Consider the following 18,007-nt stretch of genomic DNA (forward strand, 5'->3'; position numbering starts at 1 on the left):
CACCTGCTTTTATTCATAATCACGATGTCCGATTCAACAGTGGGAACAAGATTGGGGCGCTTGAAATATTTGAAATTCACGGTCGCAGAATAATGAACGACGCCAACTACTCCCAAAACACAGTGTTTCATATTTTTCATTTAGCACCTATAGATGGTACTGCTTGTTAGTAACATCGAAAGATTATCAATTTGCGTATGAATGAGGGATAAGAGAGATATAAAATTAATCAAGGATATAAAATTAATTAAGGATTCTAGCATCCAGAGTGAAGCATACAAAATGCGGTTCGTTAGCCATTTTGAAAGTTACGTTCAATCAATTGGAGGTCATTATTGAGGATACTGTTGAAGTCGTTTACTGGAGTTGCCCTTGCCACAGCCAGAGAAGCGGAGGGGTTGGATAGGGGGTTTCATGCAGTGCTGATTCCGTTACCTATGATAGAGCTTCACGTCGATGTGTCTTAGATGGCAGCAGGTAAGTGCCCACAAAACAAAGTCACATAGGGTAGTATCAGGTCATCGCAGCCTGTAGCCCCGAGTATAATCAACTGTGCATTTTTCTTTTTGAAAGAGCATTCCTCATAGTTATGATGTTGTCAGAGTTGATGGAAATGTAGTGTCATTAGACAATTTTGGTTGACCATTCAATGTGCTGCTTCCGTTTAAACTTCGAATTGGTTCGTCGTACATACTTTGAAGATGATGAGAGTGTAAATAATGGTGTGAAAACATGGCCACGAGCATAGGGTAACAGCTTATCCAACAGATGCTCTCACACAACGATAGCGTAAGACTGTAGAACGTGATGGAGCCTATGTAGAAAAATAGCACATGTAAAAGAAATGTTGATCGATATTTTCACCAAAATCTGTCTCTTAAGAGTAAATACGTACTGAAAAGAAATTGTGGGGTCTTATTTACTGAAAGACACTACACCTAACACCAAAGAAATAAACTGATAAGACTTCATCTATCACAACAGCTACCCACCTGGTGCCCATCGAATTCCTTCCTAACTACATCCTGGATACTTGATGCCCTTATTGTTGCCAATCCGTTGAGCGTATCGGAAAGATGAGAAAATACGGGACTTCTGCCTGAAACAACGCGAAAGAGAAAAATGGCAGGGACAAAACATACCACACAGTCTTTAGCTTAGGTAATACATGTCGCAAATTTTATTTCCTGTAATTATCCTCCAGTCCTAATATAATTAACAAGACATGAATATAAATAAATAAACTCGTAAGACAATTTCTTGTGGTTGCTTCGAACAATATAAATTTCAAGATCGTTGATTGCGTATAAACACCCATGTATACTTACGGATGCCTTCAAGTCTCTTCACACTTCTCCCAGTAGACATGAAAAGTCTAGCCACAAAAATGAATACTCCACCGACTATGACCATGGGTATGATGAGAACGTAGTTCACCACTAGGACCATGGCCAAAATTCCGCAGAGCACAAGGTAGATCTGCAGTATTGAGAATAGTCATAATACTAAACCAGTTATAATACTAATACCAGTTACAGTAAAGTCAGCCACAATAAAATATTAAACTATAAGTCTATAGCTAACAAAACACGTATGTTAAGTAAAAATATCATTGTACCACTGTAGTCATAATAGTGGAAGGCAATAGTTTAATTGATGGCAAAGTCAGCGAAAAATCAGATGTGAAAATAAGTCACCTTAAGACAAAATTAAGAATTAAGAACGCTGTGACGCTACAACGCAGTCCTTGCTATGAATTTTTGTCGCTTACTTAACACATGAAACAGTTTGTATACGATATATTGTCTAGTGTAAATATGTATTGTAAATACTATGTTTAAATTATGTAATACTTAACACTGGCAAGTTAGGGCATATTTAGTTAACGTTGAAGTCAGAGAGACTGTTTTGTCGTGCCGCTGGGCGCGGGAGCGCGCCAGCGGGTAGTAGTAGCAGTGACGCCGTGCTCGGAGTAAGACGTACAGTCGAGTGCTGTTAGTCCTAGCTGTGTTACATCTAACGGCTAGTGTGTGGATCTAAGCACGACGGGAAAGTAATGGTCGGCATATCTGGAAGCATGACCGGGCAAGTTATTATGGATTAATGGGCACAGTGCTGAAGAAACGAGGACTTAAATGTGAAGCACACTGTGGGCCCAAGTCGCAACAGTAAAAGCCCACTGCCACATTGTGTCGCTGCCGTGGACTTCCGTCGATCCACCGACAACGAGGGAAGTAAGATCTACGAAATTTTCGTAGGGTAAAATTGTAGAAGGCTTGCCAGTGACTGTCCTTTTCTCTGAAGTTGAACAATTAATAACAAGCACTTTATAATCGAAGTGTTGAAATTACATTCCACCCAACAACAACACCAAGTAGGTTCCTTCCGATCCTTACCTTATTGAACCGAGTGTGTCACGCCATTATCAAGAGAAAATATGTTAATTATCAAATTATTTGCATAGACGGTGAAGAGTAAATTTCAGACTGGTTATCGTAGTTAATTGTTGCACTTAATAAGCTTACGCCAACCGTAGTAACTTAATAAAAAACTGAAGTAATAAATTTGATTATTAAGATTTATTTCAATGCATATTCAGCTGAAGTTAGTTCAAGGACATTTCATGAAACTATAAAGCTTATTCCACCTGACAATCCGCCAATTAATGAATTATTATCATTCAAAACATAGTTAATCAATTATTGGCAATATATTTTATTATCAGTAGATTAAACTGTGCAAAGTACCTAATTTTAAAGACAGAATGACAGTCCATTGTTCAAAATCTCGATAGATAATTATCTGTGTTGTTAGCTGAAAAATTATGAACAAAATAACTATCAAAAGACTTATTGAAAGTTAACCATTAATGTTTAAGCGTAATTAGATTGTTATGACATTGTTTTATATGACTACTGAGCCTGACACAGCACTTACGTAAAAGTTCCCGTTCCACCTGCTGCGCTACAAACAGGTAAACTTTATTTTTGACACAATTATTCACGTACTTAACAGTACTGTAGCTCATCAGTTGAGCTGGCGACCGATTTTTTTAATTGCTTTTACATCTTAATCATTTCTTTCGGCAAAATTTCCACTGGCAAATTTTATTTCCAAATTATTTCCATTATTTCATATACCGATCGTTAATGAATGAAATTACTCATTCAAGAACGATCAAGTTATAACGTCCCGCGGAATAATCATTATTTACTTCGGATTCAGATGCCTTATCCCGACGCGGGTCAAAATTCATAATTCACAGTCATTGTCAACTAGTAATTTCGCGAATCCCGGGAAGCAGGGGGGTGTTATAACGCCACCACATGATTATATAGAAGTTCAGGAAGAAATTCTGAGAAAATAGGGAACGATGATGATAGGAGAAAAGATGTATTAATGCTCAGATATACGATATGAAACGTTCCAGTTACGACAAATGTCTCTCTTACACCGATAAATCAAAATATTATGACCACTGCCCATTGCGACGTTGGATGCCACCTGGTGGCGTTGCAGGCACGTGAAGGGATAACAAAAGTATGTAGACGAAGCAGACACGGACGGAGGATCACCCTAGCTAAGACATGGGCGGAAAAAGGGGAAATCCACTGACATAAGTGACTTTCACAAAGACCAACTTACTATTACGCAGAGACTGTGCACGAGTTTCTCGGAATCGGCGAAGCTAGTCGAATGTTGACGTGCTACTGTCATGAGCATCTACGGAAAGAGGTAGAATGACAGTGAAACTATCACTAGGCGCTTGATGGTAAGACGTCCACGGCTCTTCACAGAACGTGGGGGTTCAGAGACTTGTATGCTCTATAAAGTAGGATAGATGGTAATCTGTGGCATCTCTGCCGAAAGAGCACAATGCTGGCGCCCGCACAAGTGTTTCAGCGCACACCGTACATTGTTGAACATGGAGCTCCGCAGCAGATCACCCCTACATGTTCACAAGTTGACCCAACGACATCGTCAATTATGGTTGCAGTGGGCACGGGACCATCGACATTCGACCGTTGGTCAATGCGGACGTGTCGGCTCTTCGGGTGAATCACATTTTTGATACACTAGGTCGACGGTCGTCTCCACAAACGCCGTCATCGAGGTGAACTGCGCCTCGTAACGTTCACCGCGAGACGGACGCAGGCTGGTGGGATCTGCATTATGCTATGGTAGACGTTCCCCTGCCCTTGCATTGGACCTATGGTAGTAATCGAAGACATGCTGACAGCTGTGAACCTCCTGCATCCCTTCATGCCTGACATTTTCCCCGACGGCATGTCACCTGTCAGCAGTGTAACTGTCCACGTCTCGGAACCAGAACGGTGCTACAGTAATTTGAGTAGCATTGTAGTGAACTCATGCTGATGTCTCGGCGACCAACTTCGCCTGATGTAAATTCTACGGAACCCATCTAGGTCAGTATCGGGCGCCATCACAGCTTTCGCAAATCAGCGGCCTGTTATTTACACGAGTTACTGTGCGTAGACATCTCATGCAGCATACCTCCACAAACCTGTCAACAAGTGTCAAATCCCTGACTCGCAGAATCAGTTATGTATTTCATTCCAAAAACGGACGAACAAGCTGTTAAGCAGGTGCTCGTAATGTTTTGGCTCATCAGTGTAGATGAGATTCGCTTTTATGTGCTACCTAGATTCCTGATTAAATTGTTCCTTACATGGTGGGAAATGGACAGATTTGACAAAACTGTTATTGTTATACTCGGAAAAGGTCTTACATTACGTCTATTCAAGGGCGGTAAGTGCTTGACTATCTGTCTATCTATCGCTTGCGCCTTTGTCCCGCATTTTGCACGGGGTTGGCGTGGTTAAACCGGATGTGGCATTTTAATGTGAAGGGATGGCCGGATGCCCTTCCTGCCGCCACCCCGTACCCCCCGGGACGGAATCACAGTACTCCGTCTGTCTGCGTCCAGGGTAAATAATGGAAAAGTGCGGATGTGTTTCAAATGTCTGTGAGTCGTGTAACTGAGGCGGGACGTGGGGACCAGCCCGGTATTCACCTAGAGGGATGTGGAAAACCGCTTAAAAACCACATCCAGGCTGGCCGGCACACCGGCCTTCGTCTCTAATCCGGCGACCGGGTTCGATCCGGGGCCGGCGCGCCTACCCCAGTCCAGGAAGCAGCCCATTAGCGCTCTCGGCTAACCTGGCGGGTGACGGTAAGTGCTTCACCTTGTGAGCAGATACTATGATTTCTAAATCAGCTACGTAAATACAAAATTAGAATCTCATATCGCTTTTTTGACTGCATCAGTTGTACACGCAGAGCCATCAGCATGATGACAGAACTCAGTATTACAGGTTTATTACACATGAGTCTTTATAGATTCCTCTATCCGTTCGTACATTTAACTGTCAGTGTCATGTTGAACAGCATCAGAATGACGACGAGTCCATATGGAGTGGTGGTGAAAATGTTTACATGGTACTTTTAGAAGCGGGTGTGTAAGATGCATATTTCTGATATACTCGTAATTTGCTATAAACATATTAGACATTCGTGAAGAATCGTCAGCATCATCATCAATCAGTTAGCGTCCAGTGCTGGGTAAAGTTCGCGTCTTAGAATTTTTCTTGAGTTACGATATTCAGCTTGCACGTGGATGTTATATGATGTTATCTATCCACCTTCGTTTCAGATTTCATTCCAATCTTTCCTTAGGTCTTGGAATGAGGCAAAGACCATGCTTCTCGTCTGGACACATGTTCCGCACGTTATACTTACATAAAGATCATAATTAGTTTTTCCACTCCAGTCTGTTCCATTGTAATTTTATTTCTGTAGTAGTCCATCCTATTAATTCCCAAAATCCATTCCTTTAAATCTTGAAGGCTTTCTGAATCGATCTGCCGTTAAAAGGCCATTATCTCATACAGTCAAAACACAGTGCTTCTAAACTTATCGTTTCAGACACATTGAAATCTTTGTTTCGCTTTAGCGTAACTAAATAACTTCAGAAATTTTACTTTTCTTTCATTTCTTTTGCTGTTCTTCGATTACTTTTTATTAACTGACGTAAACATAAGAGAAATTATTAACTGGTTCTATGAGTTTAATGTTAATCTGTACAATTCTTTTTTATGTGTTAATTACACATTAATTTAATTTAATTTTAACTAATTATTAAGGCGTAGTTTCCACATTTCAGCAAGTTTTTACATTAATTATTGTAGTTAACATCTACACTAGAGGCATACAGTACAATGTCATCAGCAAAACTAAGGTGGTCCAGTTCTGTGTCATTAGCACGTACTCCTTGTTCGTTTTCATAGGTTAAGGATTGAGAATCTTGTATCTCTGGCGTATACCGTATTATTCAGTATACCAACAAATACTGGATTAATTCCTTCTTTCTTAAGAATTGTTCATACAAATTTTGCTGAACAGGAGTCAATAGTTATCTCGAATTCTATGAATTCCATGTCCAGTGATAGTTCATTTTCATTATTCCGTCCCGTAACGTCATTCACAATCCGCCAATGGCCCATTGCGCTATATTTACATTGAAAATCTGCTTGGTGTACCAAGGTAGCCATTAACATTGGAACTTTTTTGAGTCTAATAAACAAAATACAAAACATCTTATTGAAATGCGAGTCTGAACTGCTCAGTTCAATCTGTTTGTTATTCATTGACTCACTGGAATTTTCTAGCAGGTGATCAGTGACATCGCACATGGATAATCGTGTATGGACGAAGTCCAAGATGATAGTGTCCTGTGAGGCAATGAGCGCAGAGGCAAGTCGGAGACAAAGTCCTGTGAAGTGGTTTTTTTTCAAATGCATGGACTACTAGGTGCGCCTGGCATAAAGCCCAGATTACTTTTCGTTACATTTGGTCGTTATCAAGTACATTTCTTATTAGTTTCCAGTTGGAACAATATGGAAGGCTGTACATACTGTACCCTCAGCATATTCTATCTCTGTCATTTCTGTCATCGTGCTCATAGTTTCCACTTGACACACGCCATCGTACTGGACGCCTTCAATCGGAATCTGCCCCTCATCGAAACAGTTTGCCTCACGCATCCGGCTGAGAGGCCGGCGCACTCAGTGTCATCTGTCCTTCCCCTGACGACTCTGCCGCCGCACCTGTCGTCACCCTTTGGCACCACTCTTTAAAGTTGTACATCGCTTGCGTCCTTGCTATTGGGAATCATTGATTTACTCATAGGAAATGCTGGTGGAGCAGATGAACAGTGTCACCTCATCCTTGAAAAGAAACTGAAGAACCATTGTTTGGTTTTTGTTCTACTTTAGCAAGAACTCCCCCAATATTTTATAATGTTGTTTGCTATCATTTTCATTTTTTTAAGTTATTGTAAATATTTTCTCGATCATAAACCGAATGTGAACTCCGGAAACGTCATAATGCCAGAGCATCAGACATATTCCATAATCCTACAAGAAGTTGATGTCAGTGATACATGTCTGCAATTATGTGTATCTGTCCGACGGCGGTTCTTGAAAACAATTATTACATGCGCTTTTCTCCAGTCGATTGGTACTTTCCGATGGCCTGCTACTAGTAGAGTATCAGTTGATTACATATAATTCGGATAACATCTAACAGATACAGAACTGGACAATTGTAGTTTCTTTCCAATTTCATCATGTCAGTATAAACTCTGATATACTACCAGTGGAACAGCCTAGTACGGTGTACCAGGTAATTAAAAGTCTACAATCATAATTTTCAGTTTTATTCATTGGTAAGCTGTTTTCGTTTTTAAACTTAAGCGTGCTGCTTGTATGGAATGAAGGTACCTAGGTAGGTATACGTCGCTTACCTTGTGGGACACCATACACTCATATATAATTGGGAAAGCGCCTTCCAGGAAGTGCAGCACAACGTTATAACCAAAACAGGTTGCCGGTGAATAAAACTGTAAATTGTGATTCTAGACTTTTAATTACCTAGGAACTATATTAGTATCTGTCTTTTTGGCATTATGCGATGTTTGAAAGGTGGAGGCGTGTTACAGTCTTCCACGTTGAACCAATTTTGACAAAGTGAATTCAATATTGCTGTATTTCCCTTATCATGTTCTGTTTTTTGCCAGTATGATGACTCAGTTACTGAATAGATAATTTCCATCCGATTATTCACTTCATGTACTATCAAAACTTCTTAAAGGTTTTTGTCAAATTGGACGATAAAATTTTCTTTTCTAAATTATAGAATACTTCTTGCATTACTCTCCTTATGCTCAATTTTATTTGATCTGCTTCTGTTTTTCAATTAGACTTTAACTTGGCTTAAATCTCTGATGAAGTTTTCTTTCCATTTGTAGCAACTTTCTGACACAACTATTGAACCACAGTGAGTTTTTCCCACCCCTGACAACCATCCTCAGCACATACAGCCCGAAGGCGACTTCTACAATGCTTCTGACTTTCATCTATTTTGCTCCATATCTTCGTCCTCAGAACAAAGGTCTTGCCTGTTAATTTGCAATTTCATATTTGCTCACAATGTTTTTGCTTTTCTTCAACGACGAGTTTATATTTGGATTCTTTGCTTGTTTACATTAATATCAGTTTTGAGTAGTCCAAAAAAACTGTTTGAGGAATCTCTCTGTCTCCACTGTTGCATTTTGTATGTCTGGAGGCTAATTTAGGTCATCAGCCAATAAAACGGGTTCATGATTTTGGAGTCATGAGGTGATATTGTTCGGACGAGATTTCTCCAATACGTTCCTGGTTTTCTGTTTGAGAAGCGATCTGGTTGGTTCTGATTTTTGTCTGATGTTGATGCAGCTGTATCTGAGGTTCTAAAATGAGGAAGAATATGGCTGACATGTTTTCAGTTATTTGTGGTGACTACTGGGCCAATGTATAGGTTACTCCAGAGTGCATTCCAAATATTAGTACAGTTATCGTGAGGCTCGTGATGATATCCTTCCGCGTTGTCAAACGTAAGTTCACATTCTGCTCACTTTTCATTAAATGGAACCTGATTATAGGACCGAATACTACTTTTTTCTATCCATTGTTTTATGGGTTCAGGTTTATCGTTCTCTTGCATTATAAACAATTTATTTTCTTGCTAGAAGTCGTTTATTGAGAGCACGTAATTGCGTTGCCCATTGCGAGAACTTACTTTGTATTTAGTGCTTTAAGACCCATGTGGGCTCTTTGAGTCAGCAGGACTACCTGGATAACTACGTATACACGAACGTTCGTAGTCTTTTCTTTATATTATTTAGCTTTATTCAAATAATTTCATTTATTATCTTACATAACTTAATTACAGTCTGCAGTGCCGCGAGTTTGTGCACTGTTGTTGACGTTGACCTGGCACGTAAAACTACTGAATTAATAACATTCCATTACTACAAACCATTAGCAATAAATACTCCGTTTCTTGCACGGATGTAGGTTTCAGATGGATAAAGGTGAGTCGCGGCTGCTGTCGTGAATGGCTGACGTTTACTGAATGCAGTGCACAGTGACCTGGTACCTTAGTGAGATATTTTGTGGACTACATGATAGCGAGGAGAGCCCCGTTGGTAACAGTAGGCACGGATTTTGTTTTGACGATGTATTCTGCTCTTAGTGGTTGAAGAAAGTATTTGTTTAATTATTACTTCAGGTATAAATTCAGTGGTTACAGATAAGAGGGAATATCCTCTTTTGCATTGCTTTGAGCTATAAATTGAAAGCAAACACACTACATTGTTTTTCGATCAGTCCTTGTGGGTAATTAGTTTCCGTTTGAATAGTGGGCTTTCCGAAATTCATTCATGTTGCATTACGCGAGTGTGTGTCTATCGGTATTTCGTTAACATTTGTGGTCAGTTTAATAGTTCAAAGCTTTACCTTCCTACTCATGTTAGTAGTTCATCTTTAGTAGACAAGACAACATTTACAAGCTGAATAGTTGCTGTTGACGACTCAGATACGAAGAGAGTTCAGTAAGTAATGCAACACATTTTTTTCTCGGCCAGTTTCGGTTGAGAAACTGCGGAATTGGCTGTGTGACATAGTGTATTACTCCCATTTCAACCCCTATACTTTCGTGACGTTCCGCAGGTGGCGACGCTATACATAGCCTTCAAAATGAGGTTCCTTTCAAGCAGAGGGCTGTCATTGAATTTCCTTTGTCGGACAACAAGAGAATCAAAAATATTCACAGGCGATTGCAGAATGTCTACATAGACCTGCTGGTAAACAAAACCACGGTGAGTTGTTGGGCGACGCGTCTATAATCATCGCAATAAGGTCGCGCAAACGTGTCTGATATTCCATGTGCCGGCAGGCCACGCACAGCTGTGACTCCTGCAATTTTGGACCGTGTGGACACTTACATTAGCGGTGATCGAAGGATCACAGTCAAACACCTCGCTGCTCAACTGGATGTCTCTGTTGGTAGTGGTGACACACTCGTCCACCAATTTGGGTACTGAATTATGTGTACCCGCTTAGTTTGTCGCCACCTAACAGAAGGTCATAAAGAGCAACTAAGGACCATCTGTGTTGAGTTGCTTACGCGTTACGAAGTTCAAAGCTACACCCTCAGCCGGTAAAGTTATGGCGATTTTAGGGGCTCTGAAGGGGTTATCCTGTTTGATGTCCCTCCCCATGGAGCAACGACAGACTCTGAAGTGTATTGCGCTACCCCTAGAAAGTTGAAGAAACGGTTTCAGTGTTCGTAGCCTCGAAAATGTAAACGAACTCCTCCTCCTCTCACACAAGTCTGAGCACCTGACAGCAGCTCCTACAGCCAATATATCGCTCCTTCCGACTTGCATCTGTTTGGCCCACTGATAGAGGCACTTTACGGGAAGCAATACATGAATGACGGGGAGGTTATTGCTGCAGCGACACTTTGGCTCCGACATCGACCAGTAGAGTAGTATTGTGCGAGCATACAGGTTCAAATGGTTCAAATGGCTCTGAGCACTATGGGACTTAACAGCTGTGGTCATCAGTCCCCTAGAACTTAGAACTACTTAAACCTAACTAACCTAAGGATATCACACACATCCATGCCCGAGGCAGGATTCGAACCTGCGACCGTAGCAGTCGCGCGGTTCCGGACTGCGCGCCTAGAACCGCGAGACCACCGCGGGCGGCATACAGGTTCTCCCAGTGAGGTGGCGTAAGGGCGTCGTATTGAATGGAGATTATGTTGAAAATAAGGTCTGTAGCCAAAAGAGTGGGGAATAATATGTGTAATAGAATCCTGAATAAAAACGACATTCTTTCGAAAAAAAAGCGTTACATTACTTATTTAATGCCATTCGTACTATGCATTTTATTCCTGTCATTCTTGCTAGGCAAAAATATTGGCCTTTCTTAATATAACTTATAACACCAATACCCATTGATGCTGTAACAGCCGGCCGTAGTGGCCGAGCGGTTCTAGGCGCTACAGCCTGGAACTGCGAGATCGCTACGGTCGTAGGTTCGAATCCTGCCTCGAGCATGGATGTGTGTGAAGTCCTTAGGTTAGTTAGGTTTAAGTAGTTCTAAGTTCTAGAGGACTGGTGACCTCATAAGTTAAGTCCCATAGTGCTCAGAGCCATTTGACCATGCTGTAACAGCTTTATGTCCTCTGAGGCCTACCTCTACGTTAACTGATTCGTGACGCTCATGTCTGTTACTTAGTAGGTGGTGTAAGGCGTTTCCTCCACGATGGCATCGTCTGACAATGTGCTCGAAGTATTTTTAGACACGGCATTCAGAACAATCTTACACGAATCCGGTTTTAACGTAAAAACGAAGATCGGTTAGAGTTAAAAGACGTTGTGGAAATAAACGGTTCTATGCTAGTGAAATGGCAACGGTTTTGCCGCAGTGGATACACCGGTTCCCGTGAGATCACCGTAGTTAAGCGCTGTCGGGCGTGGTCAGCACTTGGATGGGTGACCATCCAGGCCGCCATGCACTGTTGCCATTTTTCGGGGTGCACTCAGCCTCGTGATGCCAATTGAGGAGCTACTCGACCGAATAGTAGCGGCTTCGGTCAAGAATACCATCTTACGACCGGGAGAGCGGTGTGCTGACTGCATGCCCCTCCTATCCATATCCTCCACCGAGGATGACACGGCGGTCGGTTGGTCCCGGTAGGCCACTCGCGGCCTGAAGACGGAGTGCTATGGTAGTGAAAGCAGCTCCAAAATTGTAGATTGCTTCAGTTCGTAAAATTCTTTATTTTTTATCTATACAATTGTAGACAGATTAAGAGCATCTATATAAATTTATTACTACAACGAAGCACAGAAACAGAACAGATGAATGTTTACTCTTACCGACCTGAAAACAAGAAAAATGAGATTTAATCTCGCAAGGAAAGCACAGACGCAATGGCTCTGGGATTTTACTCATATTTCGCATGATTGTAATATGTATTTGGATTGAGAGAACGCATTTTATTACGATGCTCTTAACAGGTGTTTTCGAGAAATCTTGGTTCAAAGTTTAACAAGACTGTTGACCATTAGCCTACGAACAGCGGCGAAGCGCTACAAGTCCGCCTGTCCTGCGTTCGAACCTAGTAATGTTCTTTTCTTAATCTTTCACCAAGTATTCGCATTAGTACAATGAATTATTTTTATTATAAAAGAAACAATAATAATGATGATGACGGCTGTTGTAGTGGAACATTCTTGTAGCAAAGAACTGTGATGAAATGAACATTTTCATGTCGATACATTCATGTAGGTATTAAAAAGTTCTTGCAGAGAAATCTTTACACTTTTGATTGTTCACCATTATTGATAAACCGACAACGTTTGCAATGGGATCCATGGCCAAAACGTGAGAAATATAAAGACATGTGCCTAGCACATTTTATGAATACCACTTCGTGACAAGGAAAGTTAATCTTTTTAATACTGATAGGAGAAAATATGCCTCATTAACATTTAAAAAGAATGGCCGTTTAGACTCAATTTTTGAAGCAGACGAAGCGCATTGGCACATAGGTACCAGTACCGGTGTTGTCAACTTATGAGTACCAGTGAGTGAAGAGTAATGCAGTCTTCACGAGAACATTTTTCTCTCTTGCCCCACAATACCGCATTCCGCAATGCTTTTACGAAAGTTTTGAATTGGGTGCGAAAGTATAGATAGGAAGGCGAACAGTATAGCGGCACGAGTCCTTACTATACCTCGATTAAACCTCACCACGATTGTGCCACTCTGTTTATTATTATTATTCATTTTCGAAAAAATATGTTTCTTTTGAGCGATACAAGCGTTTTGCGGAATATAACAAAAGAGTGACGAGACTCGCTATACGGGCATTGTTTAGACGTCTGCCGCTACTAAAAGCGTAACGCTGTCGCACGGTATTTAACAGGCTCGTTAAACTTTGAAACTTGATTTTTCGAAAGCGTTTAGTGGTGCAGCGTACTAGAACACTATTGCTTGACCTGAGTACGTGCTACAACCGAGGGAAAGATAAGCAGAATCAGTGACCCGTTGGTACATGCTTCGCTTGTCAGACCAGACCATTGATAGTGATCGGACCAAATATCTCACGAAATAAGCGTCAAACGAAAAAACTACAAAGAACGAAACTCGTCTAGCTTGAAGCGGGAAACCAGATGGCACTATGGTTGGCCCGCTAGATGGCGCTGCCATAGGTCAAACGGATATCAACTGCGTTTTTTAGAATAGAAACCCCCATTTTTATTACGTATTCGTGTAGTACGTTAAGAAATATGGACCACTTTTTTCGCTTTGTGACAGATGGCGCTGTAATAGTCACAAACATACGGCTCACAATTTTATACCAACAGCTGGTAAGTACAAAACGTAGGTACGTTTGAACATTTCATTTAGGTTGTTCCAATGTGATACACGTACCTTTGCGAACTTGACATTTCTGAGAACGCATGCTGTTACAGCGTGATTACCTGTAAATACCACATTAATGCAATAAATGCTCAAAATGATGTCCGTCAACCTCAATGCATTTGGCAATACGACATTCCTCTCAACAACGACTAGTTCGCCTTCCGTAATGTTCCCACATGCATTGACAATCCGCTGACGCATGTTGTCAGGCGTTGTCGGTGGATCACGATAGCAAATATCCTTCAACTCTCCTTACAGAAAGCAATCCAAGGGAACGTCAGATCCGGTGAACGTGCGGGCCATGGTATGGTGCTTCGATGACCAATCCACCTGTCATGAAATATGCTATTTAATACCGCTTCAATCGCACGCGAGCTATGTGCCGGACGCCGGCCGCTGTGGCCGTGCGGTTCTAGGCGCTTCAGTCTGGAACCGCGTGACCGCTACGGTCGTAGGTTCGAATCCTGCCTCTGGCATGGATGTGTGTGACGTCCTTAGGTTAGTTAGGTTTAAGTAGTTCTACGTTCTAGGGGGCTAATGACCACAGATGTTAAGTCCCATAGTGCTCAGAGCCATTTGAACCATATGTGCCGGACATCCATCAGGTTGGAAGTACATCGCCATTCTGTCAAGCAGGGAAAAATCTTGTAGTAACATCGGTAGAACATTACGTAGGAAATCAGCATACGCTGCACCATTTAGATTGCCATCGATAAAATGGGGGCCAATTAACCTTCCTCCCATAATGCCGCACCATACATTAACCCGGCAAGGTCGCTGATGTTCCACTTGTCGCAGCCATCGTGGATTTTCCGTTGCCCAATAGTGCATATTATGCCGGTTTACGTTACCGCTGGTGGTGAATGACGCTTCGTCGCTAAATAGAAGGCGTGCAAAAAATCTGTCATCGTCCCGTAATTTCTCTTGTATCCAGTGGCAGAACTGTACTCAACGTTCAAAGTAGTCGCCATGCAATTACTGGTGCACAGAAATATGGTACGGATGCAGTCGATGTTGATGTAGAATTCTCAACACCCAAGTTTCTGAGATTCCCGATTCTCGCTCAGTTTGTCCGTTACTGATGTACGGATTAGCCGCGACAGCAGCTAAAACACCTACTTGGGCCTCATCATTTGTTGCAGGTCGCTGTTGACGTTTCACATGCGGCTGAACACTTCCTGTACTCTTAAATTACGTAACTATCCGGCGAACGGTCCAGACAGTTGGATGATGTCGTCCAGGATAACGAGCAGCATACATAGCACACGCCCGTTGGGCATTTTGATCACAATAGCCATACGTCAACACGATATCGACCTTTTCCGCGATTAGTAAACGGTATATTTTAACACGGGTAATGTACCACGAAGCAAATACCGTCCGCACTAGTGGAATGTTACGTGATACCACGTACTTATACGTTTGTGACTATTACAGCGCCATCTACCACAAAGCGAAAAAAGTGGTCCAACTAAAACATTCATATGTCTTTACGTACTACACGAATATGTAATAAGAAATGGGGGTTCCTATTTTTAAAAAAAAGCAGTTGATATCCGTTTGACCTACGGCAGCGCCATCTAGCAGGATAACCATAGCGCCATCTACACTCCTGGAAATGGAAAAAAGAACACATTGACACCGGTGTGTCAGACCCACCATACTTGCTCCGGACACTGCGAGAGGGCTGTACAAGCAATGATCACACGCACGGCACAGCGGACACACCAGGAACCGCGGTGTTGGCCGTCGAATGGCGCTAGCTGTGCAGCATTTGTGCACGCCGCCGTCAGTGTCAGCCAGTTTGCCGTGGCATACGGAGCTCCATCGCAGTCTTTAACACTGGTAGCATGCCGCGACAGCGTGGACGTGAACCGTATGTGCAGTTGACGGACTTTGAGCGAGGGCGTATAGTGGGCATGCGGGAGGCCGGGTGGACGTACCGCCGAATTGCTCAACACGTGGGGCGTGAGGTCTCCACAGTACATCGATGTTGTCGCCAGTGGTCGGCGGAAGGTGCACGTGCCCGTCGACCTGGGACCGGACCGCAGCGACGCACGGATGCACGCCAAGACCGTAGGATCCTACGCAGTGCCGTAGGGGACCGCACCGCCACTTCCCAGCAAATTAGGGACACTGTTGCTCCTGGGGTATCGGCGAGGACCATTCGCAACCGTCTCCATGAAGCTGGGCTACGGTCCCGCACACCGTTAGGCCGTCTTCCGCTCACGCCCCAACATCGTGCAGCCCGCCTCCAGTGGTGTCGCGACAGGCGTGAATGGAGGGACGAATGGAGACGTGTCGTCTTCAGCGATGAGAGTCGCTTCTGCCTTGGTGCCAATGATGGTCGTATGCGTGTTTGGCGCCGTGCAGGTGAGCGCCACAATCAGGACTGCATACGACCGAGGCACACAGGGCCAACACCCGGCATCATGGTGTGGGGAGCGATCTCCTACACTGGCCGTACACCACTGGTGATCGTCGAGGGGACACTGAATAGTGCACGGTACATCCAAACCGTCATCGAACCCATCGTTCTACCATTCCTAGACCGGCAAGGGAACTTGCTGTTCCAACAGGACAATGCACGTCCGCATGTATCCCGTGCCACCCAACGTGCTCTAGAAGGTGTAAGTCAACTACCCTGGCCAGCAAGTTCTCCGGATCTGTCCCCCATTGAGCATGTTTGGGACTGGATGAAGCGTCGTCTCACGTGGTCTGCACGTCCAGCACGAACGCTGGTCCAACTGAGGCGCCAGGTGGAAATGGCATGGCAAGCCGTTCCACAGGACTACATCCAGCATCTCTACGATCGTCTCCATGGGAGAATAGCAGCCTGCATTGCTGCGAAAGGTGGATATACACTGTACTAGTGCCGACATTGTGCATGCTCTGTTGCCTGTGTCTATGTGCCTGTGGTTCTGTCAGTGTGATCATGTGATGTATCTGACCCCAGGAATGTGTCAATAAAGTTTCCCCTTCCTGGGACAATGAATTCACGGTGTTCTTATTTCAATTTCCAGGAGTGTAGTTTCCCCCTTCAAGCTAGACTAGTTTCGTTCTTTGTAGTTTTTCCGTTTCATGCTTATTTCGTGAGATATTTGTCCCGGTCACTATCAATGGACCACCATATATGACGTCTGTATTGGTTACACTATTTAATTAACAGTGGAAACTTATGTTGAGAGAGTTGAATACAAACCTGTATCATCACGATAACGAACTGTGGTAACAGTTCATCGATGGATCCGATGTCCTTAGAAAACCTATTGAGTATTCTGCCAGAGGGATTCGTGTCGAAGAAGCGCATAGCTGCTCTCAGTACGGAGTTGAACATGGTGTTGTGCAGGCTGCGAGATGCTCGCATGGACAGGATGAAAAACGCCACGGACCGTATCTGGTTGAGCAGGATGCAGCCCAGCACGAGGCCGCCATACAGCTCCAGGAAGAACTCGCTCGGCGGCAGCGACGCCAGTTCTTCAGACAGCGTCTGGTTTTGGCCGCCGCCGGCTTCTACCCGCTTCTGCAGGGACGTCCTCACTACCTCCGTACTAGACCTGCGAACATCAGTGTAGGTATGAGTCACCAGTACCTGATAAGAAATAGACATTCTTACAACTATTTGGAACATCAAATAGGTAAACTAACAGACCTGACCTATTCTAAACTCACTGCATAAAATGCTAGTCTTTCCATTAAAAGAGAACACTGGTTCCTTTGGAGCAATGTAGATGGAGCAGAACTGGTGACAAGTGGCACTGTGACTCCCCACCGCTGACGCAGGTCATAGCAGAGCACCGATGCGTGTGTCCCAGTCGGTTGTATGGATCGCTGCAGAAATGTGGGACAGTGTAATAGATGGTGGGAAAGGGCTATTACGTTTGGGCGCGTTCATGACCACACCGTGAATGAAGTTGGCTGATTTGTTGGAGTATCACCGTGAACTTCGAAGTACCTACCCGAGGACTGCCGTATCACTGACAACATTGTAGCACGGAGAGGAGCAGCAGTTGCAAAATGGTCGGAAGTGACAGGTATATGCCCCGTCATGGTCAGTCGGTTTCAGACACGACAGGACCTGCTGCTGCCAGTAAATTCAGGTCAATATCAACCAGTTTAGGGCAAATGTTGCATTCTGTGGACATTTCTAGTCGAGTACCTCA

General features: G+C 43.3%; 1 protein-coding gene and 1 pseudogene across 1 annotated transcript in view; one reads left to right on the forward strand and one right to left on the reverse strand.

Annotated features, from left to right (window-relative positions):
- Positions 1-18,007, reverse strand: part of LOC126157769 (ATP-binding cassette sub-family C member 4-like) — a 275,373-nt gene that overhangs the window by 60,686 nt on the left and 196,680 nt on the right. The window contains exons 14-16 of the mRNA XM_049916397.1: positions 17,047-17,401; positions 1,329-1,479; positions 993-1,099 (exon numbers count right to left, since the gene is read on the reverse strand). Of these exons, the coding sequence (XP_049772354.1) occupies positions 993-1,099; positions 1,329-1,479; positions 17,047-17,401 (613 nt within the window). The remainder of the gene's footprint in view (positions 1-992; positions 1,100-1,328; positions 1,480-17,046; positions 17,402-18,007) is intronic.
- LOC126164339 (5S ribosomal RNA) lies at positions 11,820-11,937 on the forward strand (annotated as a pseudogene).

Source organism: Schistocerca cancellata, chromosome 2 (genome assembly GCF_023864275.1).
Source record: "Schistocerca cancellata isolate TAMUIC-IGC-003103 chromosome 2, iqSchCanc2.1, whole genome shotgun sequence".
Taxonomy (NCBI): Eukaryota; Metazoa; Arthropoda; class Insecta; order Orthoptera; family Acrididae; genus Schistocerca; species Schistocerca cancellata.